The sequence below is a fragment of the Nipponia nippon genome, unplaced genomic scaffold (genome assembly GCF_047370975.1).
Source record: "Nipponia nippon isolate SJK-2023a ecotype South Korea unplaced genomic scaffold, ASM4737097v1 scaffold_2, whole genome shotgun sequence".
NCBI lineage: Eukaryota > Metazoa > Chordata > Aves > Pelecaniformes > Threskiornithidae > Nipponia > Nipponia nippon.
This window is the reverse complement of record NW_028262336.1, coordinates 6943853-6964214: the sequence shown is the minus strand read 5'-3', so window position 1 is coordinate 6964214 and position 20362 is coordinate 6943853. Positions and strand designations below refer to the sequence as shown.

The following is a 20362-nucleotide window of genomic DNA, read 5'->3' as shown; positions in this document are numbered from 1 at the left end:
TTAAGTTCGTTTAACACAGATAAAATAGGCATCCTGTTACATTACTCAAGTCTACCAGGTTAAATACTTAAAATCACAATAATTTTGATACCATCCTAAGCTGTATTAGTGCTAACAAACAAATAACGAATATTAACATGGAATAGTCAAAATTCCAGAACTAAGTTTGCTCAAGCATAGGTTGCCTTTTCTTTGAAAGAAAGCATTGAAAAGAATATTTACACTGTCATGAAAGTGTCAAATAGATCTGCAGTTTACAAGAGTAAAATAAGCACCTTCTTAGGGTACAGTCTTTTGGATGAAAGCCTAAAAGAATCCAGAGTTTTGCTTTGTTGAATTAGTTGCCTCTTTTGTATTATTTTTTGCTTATATTGAGCATTTGCTGTGGCATGTATGTGTGATTCTCTTCAAGCCTGGCAATGTTTAGCAAGTGTATTTGTTTTTTTCCAGATGCCAGTACTAAAGCTTTAGGCAATGGCAGGAGATCTTGGTAGATCTCCTTCGTCATTGTTCCGATTTGATCTGGTATTTTGAAGTATTTAAAAAAAAAAAAAAAAAAGGAAAGAAAGAAACCAGCAGCCCTAACTTAAAATTATTTAAAGTCTTGTAGATTGATTATGTTCCAAAGATACTGTTCTGCTTTGGGTGGGGATTGAGGAAATAATGAACGAGTCTGACTTACTAAGATGTGAATTTTTTCTGTACTAAAAATCATAGGTTAGTTGAAATGCACGTCTTAGGCTTCTTTTTGTAATTAAAAAACCAAGTCTCTTGTTATGTTCCAGAAAAGGTAGAGGGAGGATAAGAGATTGAGGAGAGACTATTGAGACAGTAGTTTTTGAGGGTCACTGCAAATAAGATTAAAATTTGAACTGGCGCTGTTCTGATTTTCAAACACCGGAAAGTCTGAAAACACAGCTGATGCTCTTCATGCATTTCTAAGACTGAAAAAGGAGTTTGGCCGTTAGGCGTGGGGAGAAGAGGCTGTCATGTGAAGGAAGAAAACCGAAATCTTTTAGAAGACGTAGTGGGGGAGAAAAAAAATGCATGCAGTGAAGGGAGGGGAGAGCAAACAGCTAGTGTGTGTCTCTGTGATGCCCCCCTTGTAGCCCAGGCACGTATCCCAGTATCTTACTGTGTGCCAGCGAGCACCCAGTGGCACCAGCAATTGCCGAAAGATGCTTTTGCCTCCACTGATCCTGTAGTGCCAGCTCTCCACCTGCTCCAGCGAGGGCTTGCTCTGTTAGCCTGTGGGGACGGGAGGGACCTGGCTGGGGAGCTGGGCAAGACGTCCGTGCCACGGTTTCTAGGTTTGCGCTGCCCTTGGCTGAGGTACGTTTCTCTGCCTACATGAAACAGCACGACCGCAAGGTTCAATAAAAAATGCAAATAGCAGGACTTATTTGTAACTCCCGTCATCCCCATTTACAGATGTTTAGAAAATACAGAGGTGTGAAAAGAAAAGCTATAGTGAATGTACTCATGCTGCAGTTACATCAGAGGGATACCTCTGCTGTCATTCAGTTTACAATTTTTTTTCCCCTACTGTCCAGACAGTAGTCAGGTCTTCAGGCTTTGCCCATTTCTCTCTGTTTTTCATTAATTCTGTTAGCTGGCATAGCTGTCTTCCCTCTGAAGCCTTTTAGCAGGTCTGCATGGGTGTAACCATTCACCCTAGAACTCACTGTGCCATCTTCTCAAGTAGAGGGCAGTTTTTCAGTTAGACCAATCCCTGATTACAATAAAAGTAACTTTCCGTAATTCATAAAATGCCTCGTTGTTATTCTAGGAGTAATCTCCTGCATCTGATTGTCTAGAAGACAATTCTTAGCTTCAGTGAAATGTAAAAGTCTCTTCTAAGGTGACCAAAGTGATCCAGGGACTATTGCTGCAAGTCTTTTTGTTTATGAGAGAGTTGTCTCCGAGTCCCTCTGGTCAATTACAGTATGGATTTGTGTGCCAGCTTATTCCTTCCCTGGCAAAGCTGGGAGAAGGGAACACAGAACCAAACTCTTACAACTTAACTTGAAACGCTACTGCCCAGGAAAATGATACGGGGTTTGCTGTATAAGAGATTGCGTGCAAGTTGTTACCAGCTTATTTTACTTCTTAAAAAGTAGACTCCAAGATGCGTATTTGCTGACTCTTTCTTTCATTGGCAGAGCTGAATTTGCTTTATCTTACAGGGCTGTCAGTACCACTAAAAATCGTTTACTTATTGCAATTCAAGATTTTTTCCATGTTTTTTGTTATGTCACTTAGTGATAAGATGACTTCTGCCTCTAGTCAACACCTTTGTGGGTTTCATGAAAGCTAGTTGAAAAGCTTCAAAGGCTAAGTGCAAAAGAGAAAAGAGATAAAAATCTTTAAAAATCAGGAAGTAGAAAAGGAAAGTTTCAGTCTATTGACTTAGTCACGTTACACATCCTGGATGCTTTATGATACTGATTTATTTTATTTATGACAAGTTGTATTATAGTAAACTATACATTTAACGAGATACAACAATATGAGATACTGCAACACAGCCAAGGTCTCCCAGTGCTGTTGGAAGTTTCATACTTTTTTTTAACTGTGCACTTTAAAACATAGTACCCTGGTTTCTTTGTTGTAAGCAAACATTTCTATCAATCATTTGCACTTAGAAGGATATGAAAAATTTAATAAAATAGATGTAATCAGCTTTATAAAAGTCCAGTACCAGTTCTCTGACGAGCTGCTTAACTCCTTGCTCCACATTTGTTCAGGTTGTAAATCTAGGAGGTACTGCAGCTGTTAAAAACAGGGAGCTTTCTCTGTTTCCCCACCCCATTTGCTGTCAGACTTGACACCAGTCGGGCAAATGATACCTTCCCCACAGCATATTAAATGCAAGACTTCTGCATTTCCCAAAGATTGCTGGATAGGAATGAGCCGACTTTATAGAGCTGTTTTATTTACAGAGTTCGACTCTGTAAATGAACTAAAACGTTGGTCCTTTGGAATTCCTTTTCTGTGAGCATCCCTGCACCCAAGTTTTCTCAGCATTCTCTCAAATGTTTGTGAAACTCTGGCTAATTTTGCTTATCAGGCACATTTGCATTTGACTTTGACTCCAGTGGGAGAAAGTAGCCCTACTGCATATGTCTTTACATAAACCAGTTACAGCTCAACAAAGCAGACCTGGACTTGGAATGGCACACAATGTCGTACCGTTATATGACAACCCAAGCGGTCAGAAATTGTGTCAGATCCTCAAAAAGGTCTTAAAAAGCAGGAGTGGTTTTTTGTTGTTTTTTTCCCTTGAAGAAAAAGGTTAAATGCAGGATTTCGTTTACTTGTCTTCTGGTTTCTCTGCCTTCAAGTTATCTTTTTTCTGAAATCACAGGGGCTAGAAACTTACTTTAATTATTGTGATTAAAACTAAGATTTAATGCCATAATAAGACGACTTAAAGAAAAATTAAAACTTAAAATAAAAATGGACAAGCCTCAAGTTACGAGAACTGGTAACACGGAAATTCATTAAAACACTGGAGTGCTAAATTCAGAAAACCTCCAAAAAACCAGAATTGATCAGGTTGGTTTGAGGACATTGCGACATGTTTGTGAGTAACCGAGGAACCGAAGAGAAGAAACACTTCTGTTGTGTTGTTTTTCTTGCTCTGCGCAGCATAAAAAACTATATACAGTTAAGTTCAAAGCTTGCCTCAGAGCGGCTTTGGCTGAATCATGTGATTCTTTTCTGTAGTTCACAGCACTTGTACTAGGGCTCCAGTGCAAGCGTTTGTGGATATTTCTTGGTACAATGGTTTCAGATTTACACCGTGCAGTGACACAGCCATCGTTGCGAACCGTAATTCTGTGGTTAATGTTTCCCATTCCGTCTATCTACATTTAAAGGGAAGCAGCGTTCCTCCCACCTGAAGTGCTGGCTGCCTTACACTTGCACCTCTGTCTCTGTCTCTCGTTTCTTTTTTTTTCCGTTTCTCTGACTTTATTCTTTTCCTGCCATCTTTAGAGAGAGATGTTCCTTCCTCCGCCGTCCCGGCTCCCAGTCAAAGGGACACAGAGCGCTTCCTCTTCCTCGCAACATGCTCCCCCGCAAGAAAATTGGATAAGGAGTAGCTCAGGCGAGTGTCCAGAGTATCAGAGCTGTTGCCACTGCTGCTGCTTTTCACCCATGGGCACAGGCACCGGAGCATGGCTCTGCGGATGTAGTTGTCAAAGCAATAGTAAATGAAAGGGTTGGCGCAGCTGTTGGCAAAAGCTAAAGGGCTGCTCACCTTCATGCCCAGCTGGGCAACCGTGTTGGGAAAACAGTCGGGCTGCTTCAGGAGTCCCAGAAGGATGGCCATAAGCTTGAAAAAATTGAAGGGAAGCCAGGAGACAACAAAAGCTGCCACTACAATGAAGACGATCTTGATGGATTTTCTCAGTTTCTTATCATGTTTCCCAGCTCTCTGGTAATGCACACAGAGTCTCTTGGTGATGGAGCAGTAAAAGGTTAAGATACTGAACAGTGGGAAGAAGAAGGCCAGGATTAAAAGCATCAGTGACATGATCTGTTTGCCTTCTGTCACGGCTTTGTCTGTGCAGTAAGTCTTTCCATATTGCTTCTTCAGTTCTCTGGACAAAAGGGTTGGCATCCCTAAGCCACAGGATAATAACCAGACACAGATGCAGAGTCCACTGGAATAGGATCTTGTTCTGACCCTTCTAGCGATAGTGGGATACATGATAGCAAGGTATCGGTCAGCACTCATACAAGTCAGGAGGAGGGTGCTGCTGTGCATGTTGACCGAGATGACATAGGAACTAGCTTTACAGAGAAAAGATCCTACCCTCCAGCTCCCGTCCGATGCCTCCTTGTCCACCCAGAACGGCAGCGTAATGAGGAAGATGAAGTCGGATGCAGCGAGGTTGACGATAAAGATGTCGATCACCCTCTGGATCCGTCGCTTGAAGACCAAGGCTGCTATCAGGATGGCGTTGCCAGCAATGCCCACCAGGAACACAGCAGTGTACAGGATAGGGAGGAAAGTAGACGTATGTTGCAAGTGCTGATTCTGGCAGTTGTCATCGTAGTAGTAGTCATAGCTGAAAGTGACTGTAGTCACGGGTGAAAGCTCAATGAGCTCCATTTCTGGCCAAGCTGTCCTCATCTCCCCGCTCTGAGGAAGGCTCTGAGCTCCCCCTACCCTTCCCCTCAAGGTCGTCTTTAAAAAACACGTTAGCGAGGGGGGAGGAGTGAGGAGAGGGAGGAGGAGAAAAGTGGTTTTGGGGGGGTAATTTATATACTTTTAGCCAATCGCATAGGCAGCAGACAAGAGTCTCTGATTAGTCAAAACCCTGTCTTCAGAATAAACACTTGCTTCTTTTTTTAAAATCAGGTTTAGTTTTACTGATTTTATCTTCATTTTGCATTTGCCTGTATAAGCGAACCAAGTCTGGGTTCTGCTTTTATTTGGGGGGAAGGGAAGGTAGTTTTCAAGATTCTGAACCTTTTATATTTTAGGACAGGATATTGCTAGTTTGCAGAGGTTCAAGATTGCACCAGCTCAGAAGAAGTCAGAGAACGGTGAATTCAGGTGCCACATTCTTTATCTTTACTGAAAACATTTTGTATAAATTGCTTTTCAGGGCAAGTTCAACTTTTCTGAGGCTTGGAGGTTTTTACTTTCTTTGTCCATTTATGATTGCTGTTTTCTGTTGAGAGTAATTCTCTCATACAAAAATATTTAGGGAAAAACATTTAAAACTACCATCTCCATTCTGCCCTGCGGTTAGTTGTTCTCTGTCAGTCCCAGGCTCTCCACTGCTCTGCCAGTGCCTCTCTCCTGCCCTGCAGCCCCACCGGTTCCCCTACCCCTGGGCTCCTCACACCCGGTTTTATGAATGTATTAGGGCAGTTTCTCAGTGTGTCGTGTGTTCTTCTGCAATTTGAAACTTGACTTGATGTTCCCGCTCCCACACAGGCTTCTTTATCGGCCACAGTCCTTGTCTTCAGAGCAGTGGTTTGTTCCTTCTTCTGGCCGAGCCGCCTGTGTGGCTCTTGAGCCGTTGTTAGGTACAGTGCTTGCTTCTCTTAGAGAGCTCTGATTTCCTTCATCTTTCATTCGCAATATCAATATCACTCCAGCTGTGGCTTACCTTACAGACGGCCCTTTGAATGAAAATTCTTACTTTTTAAACTACCGAATTCATTACACCAAACTAATTTGAAACTTCTACTACTGGTCTTCATCATCCTTCCTCTCTTCTGCAGATAAATTCATTTTCTCCTTCCCCTCCCTCCCCCCTGCATGTTCACAGGCCAGGCGCATCTTCAGGATTCTCAGAGCTTTGAGTAAATGGCTTACCGGAGCGTGCTCGAGCCCCAGGCAGGTAAATCGCATGTATGGATGTCTCCACGGCAAAGAGCAACTCCAAACTGCATGGACAGCAAATTAGTCCGTTCAGTGCACTCTGGATGCACTCAGATTCACTCTGCCAGTGCTCAGGTTACGCGCTCCTGTGCGGCAGGTACCTGCTAGACTTCCAGGCACCTGGAAAAGCAGCCAGCTGCTATTAAACGACTGGCTGCTGGATCAAGGGATATTTAGGTGGACACTCTTGTATAGAGACGCTGATGTCTAATAAGGAGCTAGTTATGTACAACTGCCTTCCTATCAGTAGGGCACTAGTGGACTCTAGCTGACTATTTTTCATGCAATGTGTAAGGATTTCATTCTCTCAGTAAGTGTAATTCAGGCACCACAAACTCTGAAAAAAGATCATGGTGTATAAAACCACCCTGGCTTAGATTATCGATTTGTATGCCACAGGCACGAGTGTGAACCTGTAAGGAAGCACAGGCTTAAAATCATCTTCTCACCGTTTGGAGATTACAAAAGATATACCTACTTTTCAGCTACGAGTTGTGTGAAAATGCCCAAGTATCTTACCGTTTACAGAAATGGTTTTTGATGGATTCAGTGCAGACGTGCGTTTTGTGTCATCTTTGCTTATCTCTGCTTGAAGGAACGTGTTTTAGGTTTTTTTGTTCCAAGAAGCACTGGGACATAGAGGCATTCTCTTTCCATCAGTACTAGAGTAGAAGATCAGCTGAACCTTATGGTCTGTGGTGTTTAGGAGTTCGGCCTCTCTTGCGAAGATGGACCTACATGTTATTTTACTCTGCACTTAGATCCTAACAGCTTACATGCAGTTGCCAGCTTTAGAAATCAGGCACAAACTTCTCTCCTTCCATCTCACACTACTGCATACTCCTTCTTGAAATTCACTCTCCCCATCCCAGAGCAGACAAAAAAGTGAGTAACTTTTAAAAAAGCTTGATGGAACCATAAAGATAAGCGTATGTCCATGTATTTGTGTGTGCGATTCCTCACTTTGTTGTCTCCCTGTAGTTTAATAGCCTTACTTCCTAAGATAAAAAATTAGATGGTAAACCTTTTCCAACAGGGATCAACTCTGTTCTCTTGAATTTGCTCTGTATTTCTTGAATGCTGTAAATAGACTTGTGGGTGTCACTGGGTGTTGCCATATTACGGATGTGACACCCCCTTATCCGGACAGAAGATTCGCAAAGATAATAGGAAGCATTGTCATGAATAATGAAGCTATTGTAATTACGTCAAGCAGCCACCGGCGTATTTGTCATTAGTCCGTAAGCTTTGTGGGTTTTTATGTGGTATTGATTCACTTAGGGTGTCATGTGGGGTCTTACTCTTCCCAGAGCTCATTTCACTGAGGTAGAGCCAAGCTGTCAAAGATACTCAGCACGTGGAAATTCCCCTCATAGCACTTCTGCATAGATATTCTAGAAAGCTCAGCACCTGATGTGCCAAGGTCCAAGAGATGTAGTGAGATGTTTTGTCACCAGGACAGCCTCCACCCTCTCCTCACCCCCCTCCTAGATTTCCACAGCGCTTTCCTCCTCCCAGACCTCACCAGATACGTGTAAACCTTTTCCCTGAACAAAATTTTCTGCTGAAGCAACAGCGACTGGCTCGGCTTGGGTCTATGTTCTACCCATCTTACCTAGCCCTTGACGCAGCTCTGAAAAAATGCAGCCGCTGGGTGCTGTGTAGTTTTGAACCTAAAGCCTTTGTAACCACACGCTCACGGCAGATACGGTAATCGCGGCCGTGCGTTCGGCCACTTCTGCTTTAGAGCGACTGGTTCTCTGATGGTCCTGCCTTTCTCAAATACGCTTGTGAAATTTGTCCTGTCAGCGTTTGTACCGTTCCTTAAATCTTCCTCTCAGGAAATGCCGAGGTATTTCCAACAGTAGCAGGGGAAAAGATTTCATGTCTTTGTTCACAGTTCTGTCACGCTTATGATACATTATGGTAGCCTTCTAATTTTGTGGCAAAATCAGTAAAAGATGCACAGCAGAACTATCTGCACAGGAAATATGCAGGGTTGCTGATTTAGTTTGTTACACACACCCGCCCCTTAAAATTTCTGCACTTGAAGCATTTCTGGTAGTGAGGTGTGAGTTTGGGTTTTTTTCAAATTTTTTTACATTTTCTATTTTACTGACAGTTTAAATGTGGTTCTATTCCAGCTTGTACATATGCTTTTATGTAAGGACAGGCATCTAGATAAAATCAGTTCCTTACCTGTAAATCATTAATGATGATAAATGCTGAGAAGGAACAGAGGTTCATTTGGCTGTAAAAGAAAGCGTAGTAGTTTCTAAATGATTGTGATTCCAAAACCTTCTGTAAGGAATAGAGATTTGCAGACCTAATTAGAAAAACAACCAAAAAAACCCCACCAAATTGTCTGAAACTGCCCTACTCTGCTAGAACCTAGGTGAAGGCAGGCTCAGAGGTGACCAGATGAGTGCTAACCAACGGAAGTTGCACCCCCGAGCAAAGAGGAGAGGGTAGAACGGATTCAGGTAAAATTGTGCTCGCTGAGACAACACATCGGGATAGGCTGAAATAATTTCATACGGAGAGCAGTGGTCTCCAAAGCGCGGTGTGGGAAGAAAAGACTTTTTGTGCACTTAATAAAATAAATATTTTTAAAATAGTGTTTATTTCCTCTTTATCTCATCCTTTTTTAATGTAAATGTTTGGGTATGTTTCATAATGTACATAATATAGTAGTACAGTAGTACCCCATATAATAGGGGCGCACGCTCAAAAAGTTTTTACTGGTGGGGTGCATGATAAAAAGGTTTGGACTTAGAGGACAAGTGGGTATCATTAAAGCGAACATGTGCTATTCATCGTATTTGGAAGAAGCAGATCTAGAAGGTCTTCTCTCGGTGGAAATTATAATTAGAGTAGGGTTTTCTTAGCCTACCGTGTTCTGTGCCAGAGATACAAGAATACAGAAGGCAGAAATAAAACCAGGGAGACTGGTTTTATACATACATACTAGGGTTTTGTTTGTTTTGTTTGCAGCACTCTGATGTTAAACTCTGTCAGTGCCTGAGAACTTCTGTTAGAGGTACTAATGCACGATTCAGGTCTGCTCTGGAAGAAACTTCAGTTTTGCAAGAAGTAGGAACGGTGTTCAAGCGGTAGCCATCGGCGTTATTCCTTTCGTGCTTTCCCGTGCAAACTGCCACAGTTTCTGCACAGTAAAGCAAACTTCTACTTCGAAAGCCTTCCCCTAGTTCTGTAGCTAAACCAACCGGTCAGTGGTTCTGCTGAGGCACACTGAGGAGGTGTGAAAGTAAAATAAAAAAAGATAGGTGTTAGCAATGAATGGCTCTGTGCATTCGTTTGTAACACTTTTACTGGGTTACTCTTATTATAGGGAGGGGTATTTTTCCAGAAAAAAAAAAATCCAGATGAAATCCGTAGAGAGCACAGAGCGTTTTTGTTTGGCTTTTTTTTCTTTTTAACATTTTCTAGCTTCAACTTCTGACACTTTTGCCAGGTACACTGAAAAAACTATTACTGATTTTTTTTGTTCCCTATTGCCATTACATCTATTTTACGGTCTTGCAACTCCTTCGCTCTCTCTTCAGTAAGTTAAATTGACTGATCTTCTGTGATATGTTTCACTGAGAGAGGTTTTCTAATTGCTTGGTGATTTTTGTGTGCCATTTCAGGTTTCTCTACTTTATCAACACGTCAAAACTAGACACGCTATTTCAGCAGGCAGCAGCACCTCTGGATGTGATACAACTTCTTTCCTCCTTGTGATTTCTGTTTATACATCTGCGGTGGCAGGAAAGTTGGGGTTTTTTGGCTGCGGCACCATCTTGGCGGTTGGTAGTCCACCATGACCCGTTTGTCCTTTCCATTTTGTGCTTCCCCGGATAAAGTTTTATGTCAGGTAAGTATAGCCTCCACTCTTTGCTCTTAAACGAATGAGCTCATCGATGACCTTATTGAAACGCATGTTTGCTTGCCCCCGGCTGCCAAATGATCAGGTCACCCTGTACCTGTGCCTTCTCCATGTCATTATTTACCCTTCGTTCAGGCCTCGTGTCATCTGTGAAGGTTATCAGCGATAGTCTGCTTTCTTCCAGGCTATTGATAAAGATGTTAAATATTTTAGAGTCTAGTATAAATCCCAGTCAGACCCCAAAATATGTCCTTGCAGACAGTTACGTTACAAGGTGTTGGCGAGACGGTTCCATGATCTGGAAAGGTGGGGCATATAGGCAGAAGTGTCTTAATTAAATATAATTTCTAATTATTTTTTTAAATAAAAAATTCTATTTTGCCATGCCAGCTTCTTACGTCGCGGCAAAAATGCTTCCTGGCTGCTCTGGGAGAGGAGCTGGTCGGGATTGTTCCCCAGAAGTCCTCAGAGATGTGAAAACCTTGGACGTGATGCTGTTTTTTCTGAGTATTGGTTTGCTAGTTTGGAGGTTGGTAAGATCAAAACTGGGCATGGCGATCTCTCAGCCAGGGCAGTTTTTAACCACTTTTAAGAGTCCTCTTGCAATTTGGGGGGCAATGTCCAGTTCGGGGCGTGGAGCCAGTGTTGTGATTTTTGCAATTTTTACTAAACCTTTTTTTTCCTTACTTGATGTTTTCCCAGGTCAACCAGCCAGGATATCATGTCACCATTTTTACAAGCTGTCAAGCAAAAGAGAAAGAAACGTGAGCCTTATGGCTGCAGAGGAAGACGAAACAATTGAAGTTGCAGAAATGAGAGTTTGCCAAGTGGCTTTTTTTGTGTTTCTGTAAAAACTCACGGCTGTGACAGCAGGTGCAGGACGCTGGGACCGTGACTCCAGATTCCCAAGCGCCCGTGTCTTGCAGGTGTGCAATTTCGGCGTTAATCAGCGCCGCACCTCACGCCGACTGAGGGCGGTGCAAGGCGCGGTGCTGAGGTGAGGAGGTGCGGGGCTGGGCCGCCATGGTTTGAGCCGGGCCTGTGCCAGCGGCAGGGGCCCTGCTGTGGGGCCTGCAAGTGTCGGCGGGGAGGAGGCGAGGTGGGTTGCCCGGCGGCGGGCGTCGAAAGGCGAGGGTTGGTCGCCCCGGAGGCGGCGGGAGAGGACAACTGCCAGCCGCCATGGCAGGGGCGGGGCGACGTGGAGAACTACAGCTCCCATGGTGCCGCCGGGCCGGCACGGCGTAGCTCTTCCGGGGAGGGCGGGAAAACTACATCCCCCAGCGTGCCCTGCGCGGCCGAGGGGGGCGGGGCGCTGCCCTGGGCACGGCCGGGCGGAAGCGGCGCGGCGGGGCGGCGATGGGCGGTGGGTGCGGCGCCGGGCCGCGGCGGTTGTGACCGTTGAAGGGGGCGGTTATAACCGTTGAAGGGGGCGGTTGCTGGGGGGGGCGGGGAGTTGAGGCGCTCCCCTCGGGTTCGCTGCCTGCCAACGGCAGTGCCGGGCGGTTGCTTCCCCCGGCGGCGCTGTCGCCGGGGAGGGCGGTCGCGCTGTGTGGAGATGGTCCGCTCGGCCCGGCCCGGCCCTCGGCCGGGCGGCAGGGGGTGAAGCACCGCTTGGGCGGCTGCGGGGCTCCGCGTTTGCACGGGGCGAGAGCCCTTCAGACGGCCGCTTACCCCGGCGGCTGCCTGCGCTGCCTGTCTGCCCGTGTGCTGGATTCACCCTGGGGGGGGGGCATGGTGCTGCTGGCCTGAGGGCTCTTGCCGTCATTTTTTTTCCCCCTTTTTAATATTTTTTTTCTTAATGGGAGGTTTCTGTTAAATAATGTGAATGATGTGAAATGGTGATCTCAAACCATTTGGTTCGCTTTCTGCTTCTAGATCACTTCTGGTGAGCTGGTGGTGGTGAAGAATCTGAATGAATGGAACAGTTAGGGCAGATAGGAAGCTTGCATTTCATGCTCTCTGCTTACCACAAGACACAAACAACACTGTCTCTCTGAAGTGACCTGGAATCATTGGAGCTGTGTGTCCTGGGGACCTCTGAAGGTAAAAAAGCATTTGGTAGCATTCTTTCCTAACCCTCCGTTGCCCTAAGTGTTAAAAGGAGGATCCTGTTCCGTAGTGTCACCAGCCTTCTCCCCATATTTCCATCTTTTAGGCCTTCTGCCTATTCTGCTTTCCCAAAGAGCAGTCAGATGGCAAGCATGTTTTCTGAGAAAATGCCAGCAAATGCAGCCTGACTCTTTTGTGATGTCAGGTAAAAGGAGTTTCTTAGATGTGGTGGCCCGCTATTGGCTGAAGGGAGTGATTGCTGTAACAGGATAAAAATACGCGTATGTTTGTATTCCCCTTTGCTATGGTGCGGTAACTTCTTAAAACGCTTATATGTTCTCTGGTCTTACGGTTAATTTTTTTGCTAGAATATTTGCTCTTGTGCTGTTCTGTGGTTTGTTTTTTTTTGTTTTGTTTTTTTGTTTTTTTTTAACTGTACTGACTTGCCCCTTTTTTTCCCCCTTTCTATGAAGGGCACGCATCTAGTCATTCCTTTGAACGTTGCTGCTAGTTTGGCCTTTGCCTTTGCTTTTATGAGATGGTGCTTTGAAACTTCTACATGTCTCGCTGCTTTCGAAAATAATACCCTGTGAAGTGCTTCTGCTTGAGTGCCTGTTTACTGCTGCCTTGTGTTGTCTTATATTCATTGCACAGCTTAGTTTCAGCCATAACTTGTTTGAAGTAGCTTCTACTGTTAGAATAAAATGTGCTGGCCGTGCCATGTGAATGAACCTTTTGTAAAAACAATGAAGGCTTTTGCTGACAGCCCATAAAGTCAAAGTATTTCCATTTATTATCAATCTTTATGTCTTTATAGTTAATGTCATCTTTGGGAGTAGTAATGTTATTTTTGGTAAGTGAGCTTGGTAAGGCACCTCCTGCATATTGTTCTGCGTAGAATCTTTTGCAGAGCGTGGTATAATCTTGTAAACATGCAGTGTCTTTCTTCGTGGTCTTCTCTGGTAACTATTTCTTACTGACTACGCTTACTGCTCCCATTGAGCTCTGCCTGGGGCTGGGAGGATGGTTCTCTTCTTAACAGAGGAAAGGACACCTCGTTTAAGTGGGGGGGTGTCTGCTGTAAATGAAAATGCATTGGATATCCACAGTGAATGGGCAGAGTAGTCAACTACACTGTGGCAGGAAGAACTTCTAGTTCAAAATTTGCCTAAAGTGTTGTAGAGTTCTTCATCTCTTCTGTAAGTAGCTGAAGTGTTAGGCAGAAGCATGGAGGGGACCTTTGTTATAAGGAATTGGGGGTGTGCTCTTGCCCTGGCACTGTCTTGTCCTTACTGAAAACCCATGTGTGTTCTCTCTGGGCCAAATGCCACACAAAGCCACCCACTAGATTTTGGGGACTGCAGCCACCTCAGCTGCTTTCTACCTATCCCCGGAGCTGTGCATTACAAGGATTGAATGTCCGTCGATAGCCATGTCCCTTTTACCAAGTGAGTAATGAACACTGGACTGTGCTTTAATTTACTGTTTGATTTTTTTTTTTTTTTTAACCCTTCATTTTGCTTGTGAACTGCTCTTGGTTGACATCCAGCTGACATCAACTCTGCCAAGCCCACTGTATGCCAACGCACAGAAAGCTGCCCAGAAGTGTGTGGTTGTGTCTTAATGTTTCCAGCACCAGTGTTCCGCACCTGGCAGCAGGGATGTTGTATCTGAAAGTAAGATTTTTTTCTTTTTGAGCTGGTTGTTTTCTTTCTGTACATTAAGTACAAAGTTGATAGGACTTCATTATTGTAAGCATTTATATTAAAAGGCAGTGGCAGCAAACCGATGGCCAAATAATGTCCTGCTTATGTTCCTTTTTGCCGGACTCTGCTCTGAGGATGGAGCTTGTAGGTTCTTGCGATTTCTCCTTCCAGAGAAAGCAGTTTCTAAAGAGAGGAGCCTGTTGCAGAGGGTTCCTCTTGCAGTGAATGTGACTGCATTATAGTGGAAAATCCAGACCAGCCTGCTCTCCAGCCTGTTCTGCTGCTTGCCCTGAGAGGGAGTTCCCAGAGGATCTGCTCAGCTCCGAGCTCAGCTGGGCAGGAACCGCGTAACACAGCTTTGGCCCTGTTTGCCTTGTGAGAAGCTTGTAAAGTGGAGGGGATCCCTCAGTGAACTCAGTGGGGATGAGTAGTGAGGTCACTCCTGTACAGCAACTTGCTGGCTCCCTATTCTGCCCATCCAGTGTCCTGTCTACCCTGAGCGAGATGCTAGGGTATCAAAGAGAATATAAGTACATAACCAAGAATTAAACCCTGCACAGAGTATTTGCTTCCAAGTCTGGACTTGATTCTATGTCTTCTGGATAAATAAGTCCAGATACACTGTTTTCTCCCTCTCAATGCTTGTCCTAGCTTATAAGAGTTCACAGCCTGTGGATTATTATTTAAGTACAGTTGTGGTATGCAAACTTTGCAGTATTTTAAATGAGTACTGCTTGTCAGTTCACCAAAAATCACTTCTATTCTTACTTGTTGCTAAGGATGCAGTTAAATGAGGCACACTCTCTGTAGTATCCCTCCTTGAATATGGAAGTTAAGCATAGGGGATGATATGGGTACACATCATCTCTCCTCCCCAACCCTGTTAGCCAGTTTCAGCCAAATAGAGGTGCAGATGGGAGGGAAAAGAAACAAGAATGGCATTGTGAGCAGCAAATACTGGTGCTTTTGAAACTCCCTGCTTTAATTTGCACCTTGTTTCATAGTTCAGAATTTCTTATTGGCAGGTCTGACTTGAGTGCTCATGTTTTTCCTTGTGAATGTTGTGTTTTAAGGCATTTGCTGTTTCCAGTTGCGGTTTCTTCAGTTGCAAAGAAGCTAGACCAAAATATTTTGATCAAAGCATGTGGGAGAAGGGAGGTAGAACAAGCAATAGACAAGAGCTGATTAGATAGTAGCTCATGTAACCAGACTAGCTCTAGCTGCTGAGTTAACTTCAATTGATTGTTTTTTTTCTCTCTTTTTTTTTTTTTTTTTGGCAAGTGCATCAAGCCTGATTTATCATAATCCATAAATTGAATCAAGCACAGAAAACGCATGAGCACAACAGGCATCTGAGAGTCCTCTGACGTATTGCGCTATCTGCAAAACATTCCATGTATTAGCAATCAATTACTCATTAAAGTCACAGTATTTTCGCAAGTGTAAGCATGTATGGTATCTGTATTTTCCATGCCTTCTTTGACCCTGAATTTACATGGTTTGTGAGCACGACCCTGCCGAGGAGGGCATAAGTGACCCCTAACACAGGGAGCCAGAGCAAGGTTCTCCTGCCAGCACACGAAGGCCTTTCAGTTTTGGAAGCTCCTGTCATCTTGCTCCCATGGAACAGAGCACCCCTCGCATTGTCTTAGTTTGTCAGGAACACCACTGTATGTATTGTGGCATTGTTGCAGCTTTTATCATAATTTCTAACTTTGTCTTTCAGTGCTTCCTTTGTGTTCTGTCTCTAGTGCCTAGATACGTTTCTCTGCTTCCCTAAAGGCATTCCTGCATCTTGGCATGGCTGCCCTTTGTGAACAGTCTGGAAGAGCTTTTTTGGCATGCTTGTGGTTCTTATCTTTGCTGTAAACACAAGCTGTGAAAGCCGTATGGGATGGCAGGCTAAAAATAACTTCTACCCTTGGTAATCTCTTAAGGAAAGATAAGTCTTCTGCCTGGGTGCTGTGGATGGATTCTCTGTGGTTCCCTACAGTCAGGATCGCAAAGGGCAGTGAGCCGTGCTGTCTGCTTTGGGGACAGAGTTGCTGTTAGTCTGTCAGTTGCTGTCTCGGAGAGAGCAGCTAGCGCGGCGTTGGCTGGGAGAAGGGTGATATCCGTCCCTTGAACTCGCAGATCCAGCGGATGCTGACTAGTACTGTAGACTTACTCTGTTGTTCCTTTGATTCCAGCATGTTGGAAAAGGGAGACATGCATATCCTGAGGGACATTGCGTAAGAGGAGTGATGTCACGAGTTTGACACTGCTAGGATAACTTTGTGTTCACTGTCAGAGGAGTTGCTCACGTGGCCCTCTCTTTCCTTACAGCAGCAAGGGCGCAATGATGGATAACCGTTTTGCTACAGCGCTAGTAATTGCTTGCGTCCTCAGCCTCATCTCCACCATCTACATGGCGGCTTCCATTGGCACCGACTTTTGGTACGAATACCACACCCTGTCCCCGGCTGAGAATGTTAGTGAGGCTGGAAGGAGCATCTGGGAGGAATTTGTCAGCGAAGAGGCGGATGAGAAGACCTACACAGATGCGCTCTTCCGGTGCAACGGCACGGTTGGATTGTGGCGGAGGTGTATCACTGTACCCAAAAACTCTCACTGGTACAGCCCACCAGGTATCTCCAGAGCAATTAACAGTTCCGTAGCTTGCCTGGGGTGGTATGTGCTAACTTCCTCACAACATATTCATGCCACTTTGCTCCTCTAGAAAGCTTCTTTCTAGCTTACGTGTTTGGTTGTGTTGTTTTGTTTTAATAAAGACAGTCTAAATTTTTAAAGAAGCAAAAGGCAAAATGGTCTGTGTCTGTCAGTGCTACAGACTCTGGATTTGACATCTAAATTTAGTCTGGTATAACTTGGTTTTCTTTTGCATCTGCTGGCCGGCTGGGGAGACAGTTATAGTTGCTCTGCCAGTCACTGTCATTTTAGGAGAGGTCCTGGGATCCAGCAATGGAATAAAGATGCTGCTTTATCAAGAGGGCACATGCTTCTTTTAGTTAGTCATTCATTTTGCTCGCATGTCACAAATGTCCCACTGTTGCGTCAGCACATTTTGGACTCCTTGTACCATAGTGCTGGATATAGAATGAAATATTTTTCTTTTCAACTGTGGTTGGGGGCTAAAAACGTGTGGTGAGCAATTATTTTAATTGCTTCAAAGTAGATTTTTGGACACATATTGTGTGTGTGAAGACCTTAATTTTGAACCCTCTTAAAAAAAATGTACTTTCAAACACGTTTTCTGGAGAAAAAACATTACATTAGATACCTTCTCCCCCTGCCCCACCCCCCCATGAAAATACTTATTTTGGAAAACATGTAAACCAGCTCTGCTCAATAATATTCTAAAAGCAAAATCTAACCAAGGCATAAAAGGGGAGAAATTTAGTATAAAGAAGCAAATATTTTTTAGTTCTTCAGATAGTCCTTTCTATCCCAATTTTGAATGAAGTGTTTAGTATGGTACTACATTCTGCACATTGAGATAAACACAGCTCAGTTAAGCAACTCTGAGTACAAGAATATGTAACAACATAGTTGAGCATCATATGCCACATTTCTTTCCCGATCTGTCAAGTGTGGCCCAGTTCTCTGTGGATAACCCAGGTAAGCCTGACGATTCTGCATGTTTGAAGGCCGTCCCTCATTGTAGTAACTATGTTATGCTAACTACATTATGATAAGGCAGCCTAAAGGTCTGTTTTGAGAGGTAGTTTTTTCTCTAAAATGTTTTTTCTCTAAAATGTTTTTTCTCTAAAATGTTTTTTCTCTAAAATGTTTTTTCTCTAAAATGTTTTTTCTCTAAAATGTTTTTTCTCTAAAATGTTTTTTCTCTAAAATGTTTTTTCTCTAAAATGTTTTTTCTCTAAAATGTTTTTTCTCTAAAATGTTTTTCTCTAAAATGTTTTTTCTCTAAAATGTTTTTTCTCTAAAATGTTTTTTCTCTAAAATGTTTTTTCTCTAAAATGTTTTTTCTCTAAAATGTTTTTTCTCTAAAATGTTTTTTCTCTAAAATGTTTTTTCTCTAAAATGTTTTTTCTCTAAAATGTTTTTTCTCTAAAATGTTTTTTCTCTAAAATGTTTTTTCTCTAAAATGTTTTTTCTCTGAGGAGCTTCCCAGCTTAAATGGTTGGGAAAGGAGGAATTGAGGTGGGGGGATGGAAGGGAGAGACCTAATGGTAATTTTGCCTTTTTTCCCCGCAGAAACCGATATGACTACCAACTGCATCAGTTTTTCCCTCTCTGATCAGTTTATGGAAAAGTACATAGAGCCTGGAAATCACAATAGTGGCACAGATTTGAATCGAACTTGTAAGTGTCTTCCACTTCTGGTGGGTAAAAAAGACGTTTCTCAAATACAGTCACTAGTGAGGGAAGCATCTGTATCTTGCTCTGCCTTTTTTCTTTTTTTTTTTTTCCCTCCCCCTTCACAGTAGCACAGGCAGCAGGTCAAAGTTTAAAAGGAAAACTTAAGTGCTTTAGCAAAGGTTTTTTCCATGAATGCAATACAGGAATTTGGGAATTAACGAGTGAAGTTCTTCCTACTTTAGCGGGGCCTTTGGTTCTTTTTAGCTGTGAATGTAGAGTGTCTGATGAAGCAGAAGCAGTGGGGTAGAAGGGAATATAAGATGGTGGGAGACCAGTTTCTAGCCCATTTTCAACAAACTTGTTTTGTGTGTTTTTCACGTGCAGATCTCTGGCGATTGCAGTTTCTCCTGCCTTTTGTCAGCCTTGGCCTCATGTGCTTCGGGGCTCTGATCGGGCTCTGTGCTTGTGCCTGTCGCAGCCTTTACCCTGCCATTGCCACCGGCGTCCTCCATTTCCTAGCAGGTAGGTCTCCTGCCATCCACCGCTTACCCTCCCTTCTCCAGGAGCTCATAGTGACAGCCAGAGTGCTTCAACGGTGAGCTCATGGCGCTTTACCGCTTCCTTCCCCAGGGCTTTGTACGCTGGGGCTGGTTGGCTGCTACGTAGCTGGGATTGAGCTGCTCCACAAGAAGCTGCCCCTGCCTGAGGACGTGAGGGGTGAATTTGGCTGGTCCTTCTGCCTAGCCTGTGTCTCCGCACCTTTGCAGTTTATGGCAGCTGCTCTTTTCATCTGGGCGGCTCGCACCAACAGAAAGGAATTCACTCTCTTGAAAGCGTACCGTGTAGCATAAGTGCTGCTACCAAAGTATTGCGTTTCCATGTTATAGCCTCTTCTTCCCCCAACCCTTACTACTTTTTTCTTTTAGTCAGAATTTTACCTTGTACTGCATGCTTCTTGCCAGTTGAGACAATTTAGCCTGCAGGCCCTCAAGACAAAGACCTCTGGGCTAAATGACCGAACTCTGCCAGAAGTCTGCAGAACTTGAACAGGTTTTTAAATTGGGTTTTTTAATAACATTTTTTTTTTTAAGCTTCATTTGGTTGTTGAATATCCCCTTAGTTAGGTGTACATGCCCCTTCCTAATTTTACTACCCTGTCAGCCTGGAGGAAATAGGAATGGTGTGGTGGGGTGGAAGAGATAGGAAAGGAAAAGATGCAGGTAGGCAAGAATGGGAACCTGAGTGCACAAATAATAAATCATCAGGAGCTGTCTGCTGTGTGACCCAAGCAGGCTGTACCTACCGAGAGCACCCAAGAGACATGGGGGAACTCGGAAACCTCTGTTATGGAAATACTGTAGCTAAATCAGTCCTGTAGCTTCGCTTTGGGTCTCTTATTCTCACTAGTTTGCTACTTCTTGCAGCTTCTGCCAAAACCGATGCAGGCAGAGCAGCTGGCTGTGGGTGCGCCTGCACAGCACACCATCCCGAAATAGACTGCGCTCGCGTTTGCCAGGGAGCGGGATAAGTTGGCCTACGCGGAGCTTTCTGCTGCTCTAGCTACACTGCTTCCAGGACCCAGGCTGGTTTGGTATCCGCATGACGTGTGGCTGTGCACTCTGATCTGAACATGTGGTGCTTTCGCTTGCTGCGAAATAAGGCTTTCCTCTCTCTGGTGTTAAAAGCAACCCTTGACAAGTTTTTTAATTTGGTTTAGTGTATGTGTGTATATGTACATATATAAACTTAACTTTTTTTAAAACTCACCGATTTATCCTATATAGCACACAACAGGGTTTTTTAAAAGGTGCTGCTCTTTTCCCATCTTGCCCCAAACCTATTGTTTAAATGAAATAATAATAATAATAAAAAAAGCTCAGAAATTTTCAGCGTTGCATGAATCTGATGGGAGGGTGAGGGAATGGTCTGAAGTGATTTACTTTGGGAAAGAAAAGCCAATGTCTAGATTGCTCTCTGTTTTCAGGGAAATGT

At 43.9% G+C, this 20362-nt stretch overlaps 2 protein-coding genes across 8 annotated transcripts; one reads left to right on the top strand and one right to left on the bottom strand.

Moving 5' to 3' along the window:
- Positions 1 to 2257: 2257 nt before the first annotated feature.
- GPR15 (G protein-coupled receptor 15) lies at positions 2258 to 5167 on the bottom strand. The gene has a single exon (XM_009466678.2). It carries the CDS (start codon positions 5141 to 5143, stop codon positions 4037 to 4039), a length of 1107 nt encoding a protein of 368 aa, XP_009464953.1. The 5' UTR covers positions 5144 to 5167; the 3' UTR covers positions 2258 to 4036.
- Positions 5168 to 11557: 6390 nt separating this feature from the next.
- On the top strand, positions 11558 to 20257 carry CLDND1 (claudin domain containing 1). 7 transcript variants are annotated; one of them, XM_087757338.1, is made up of 8 exons: positions 11558 to 11658; positions 12171 to 12338; positions 12451 to 12549; positions 13894 to 14020; positions 16376 to 16677; positions 18266 to 18373; positions 18755 to 18892; positions 19001 to 20257. In XM_087757338.1, exons 5-8 carry the CDS (start codon positions 16389 to 16391, stop codon positions 19219 to 19221), a joined length of 756 nt encoding a protein of 251 aa, XP_087613464.1. In that variant the 5' UTR covers positions 11558 to 11658; positions 12171 to 12338; positions 12451 to 12549; positions 13894 to 14020; positions 16376 to 16388; the 3' UTR covers positions 19222 to 20257. The 7 variants fall into 7 exon arrangements, with proteins under 7 accessions (XP_087613464.1, XP_087613467.1, XP_087613463.1 ...); XM_087757341.1 differs by lacking the exon at positions 12451 to 12549 and having other exon boundaries at positions 16379 to 16677; XM_087757337.1 differs by lacking the exon at positions 12451 to 12549.
- The last annotated feature ends 105 nt before the right edge of the window (positions 20258 to 20362 follow it).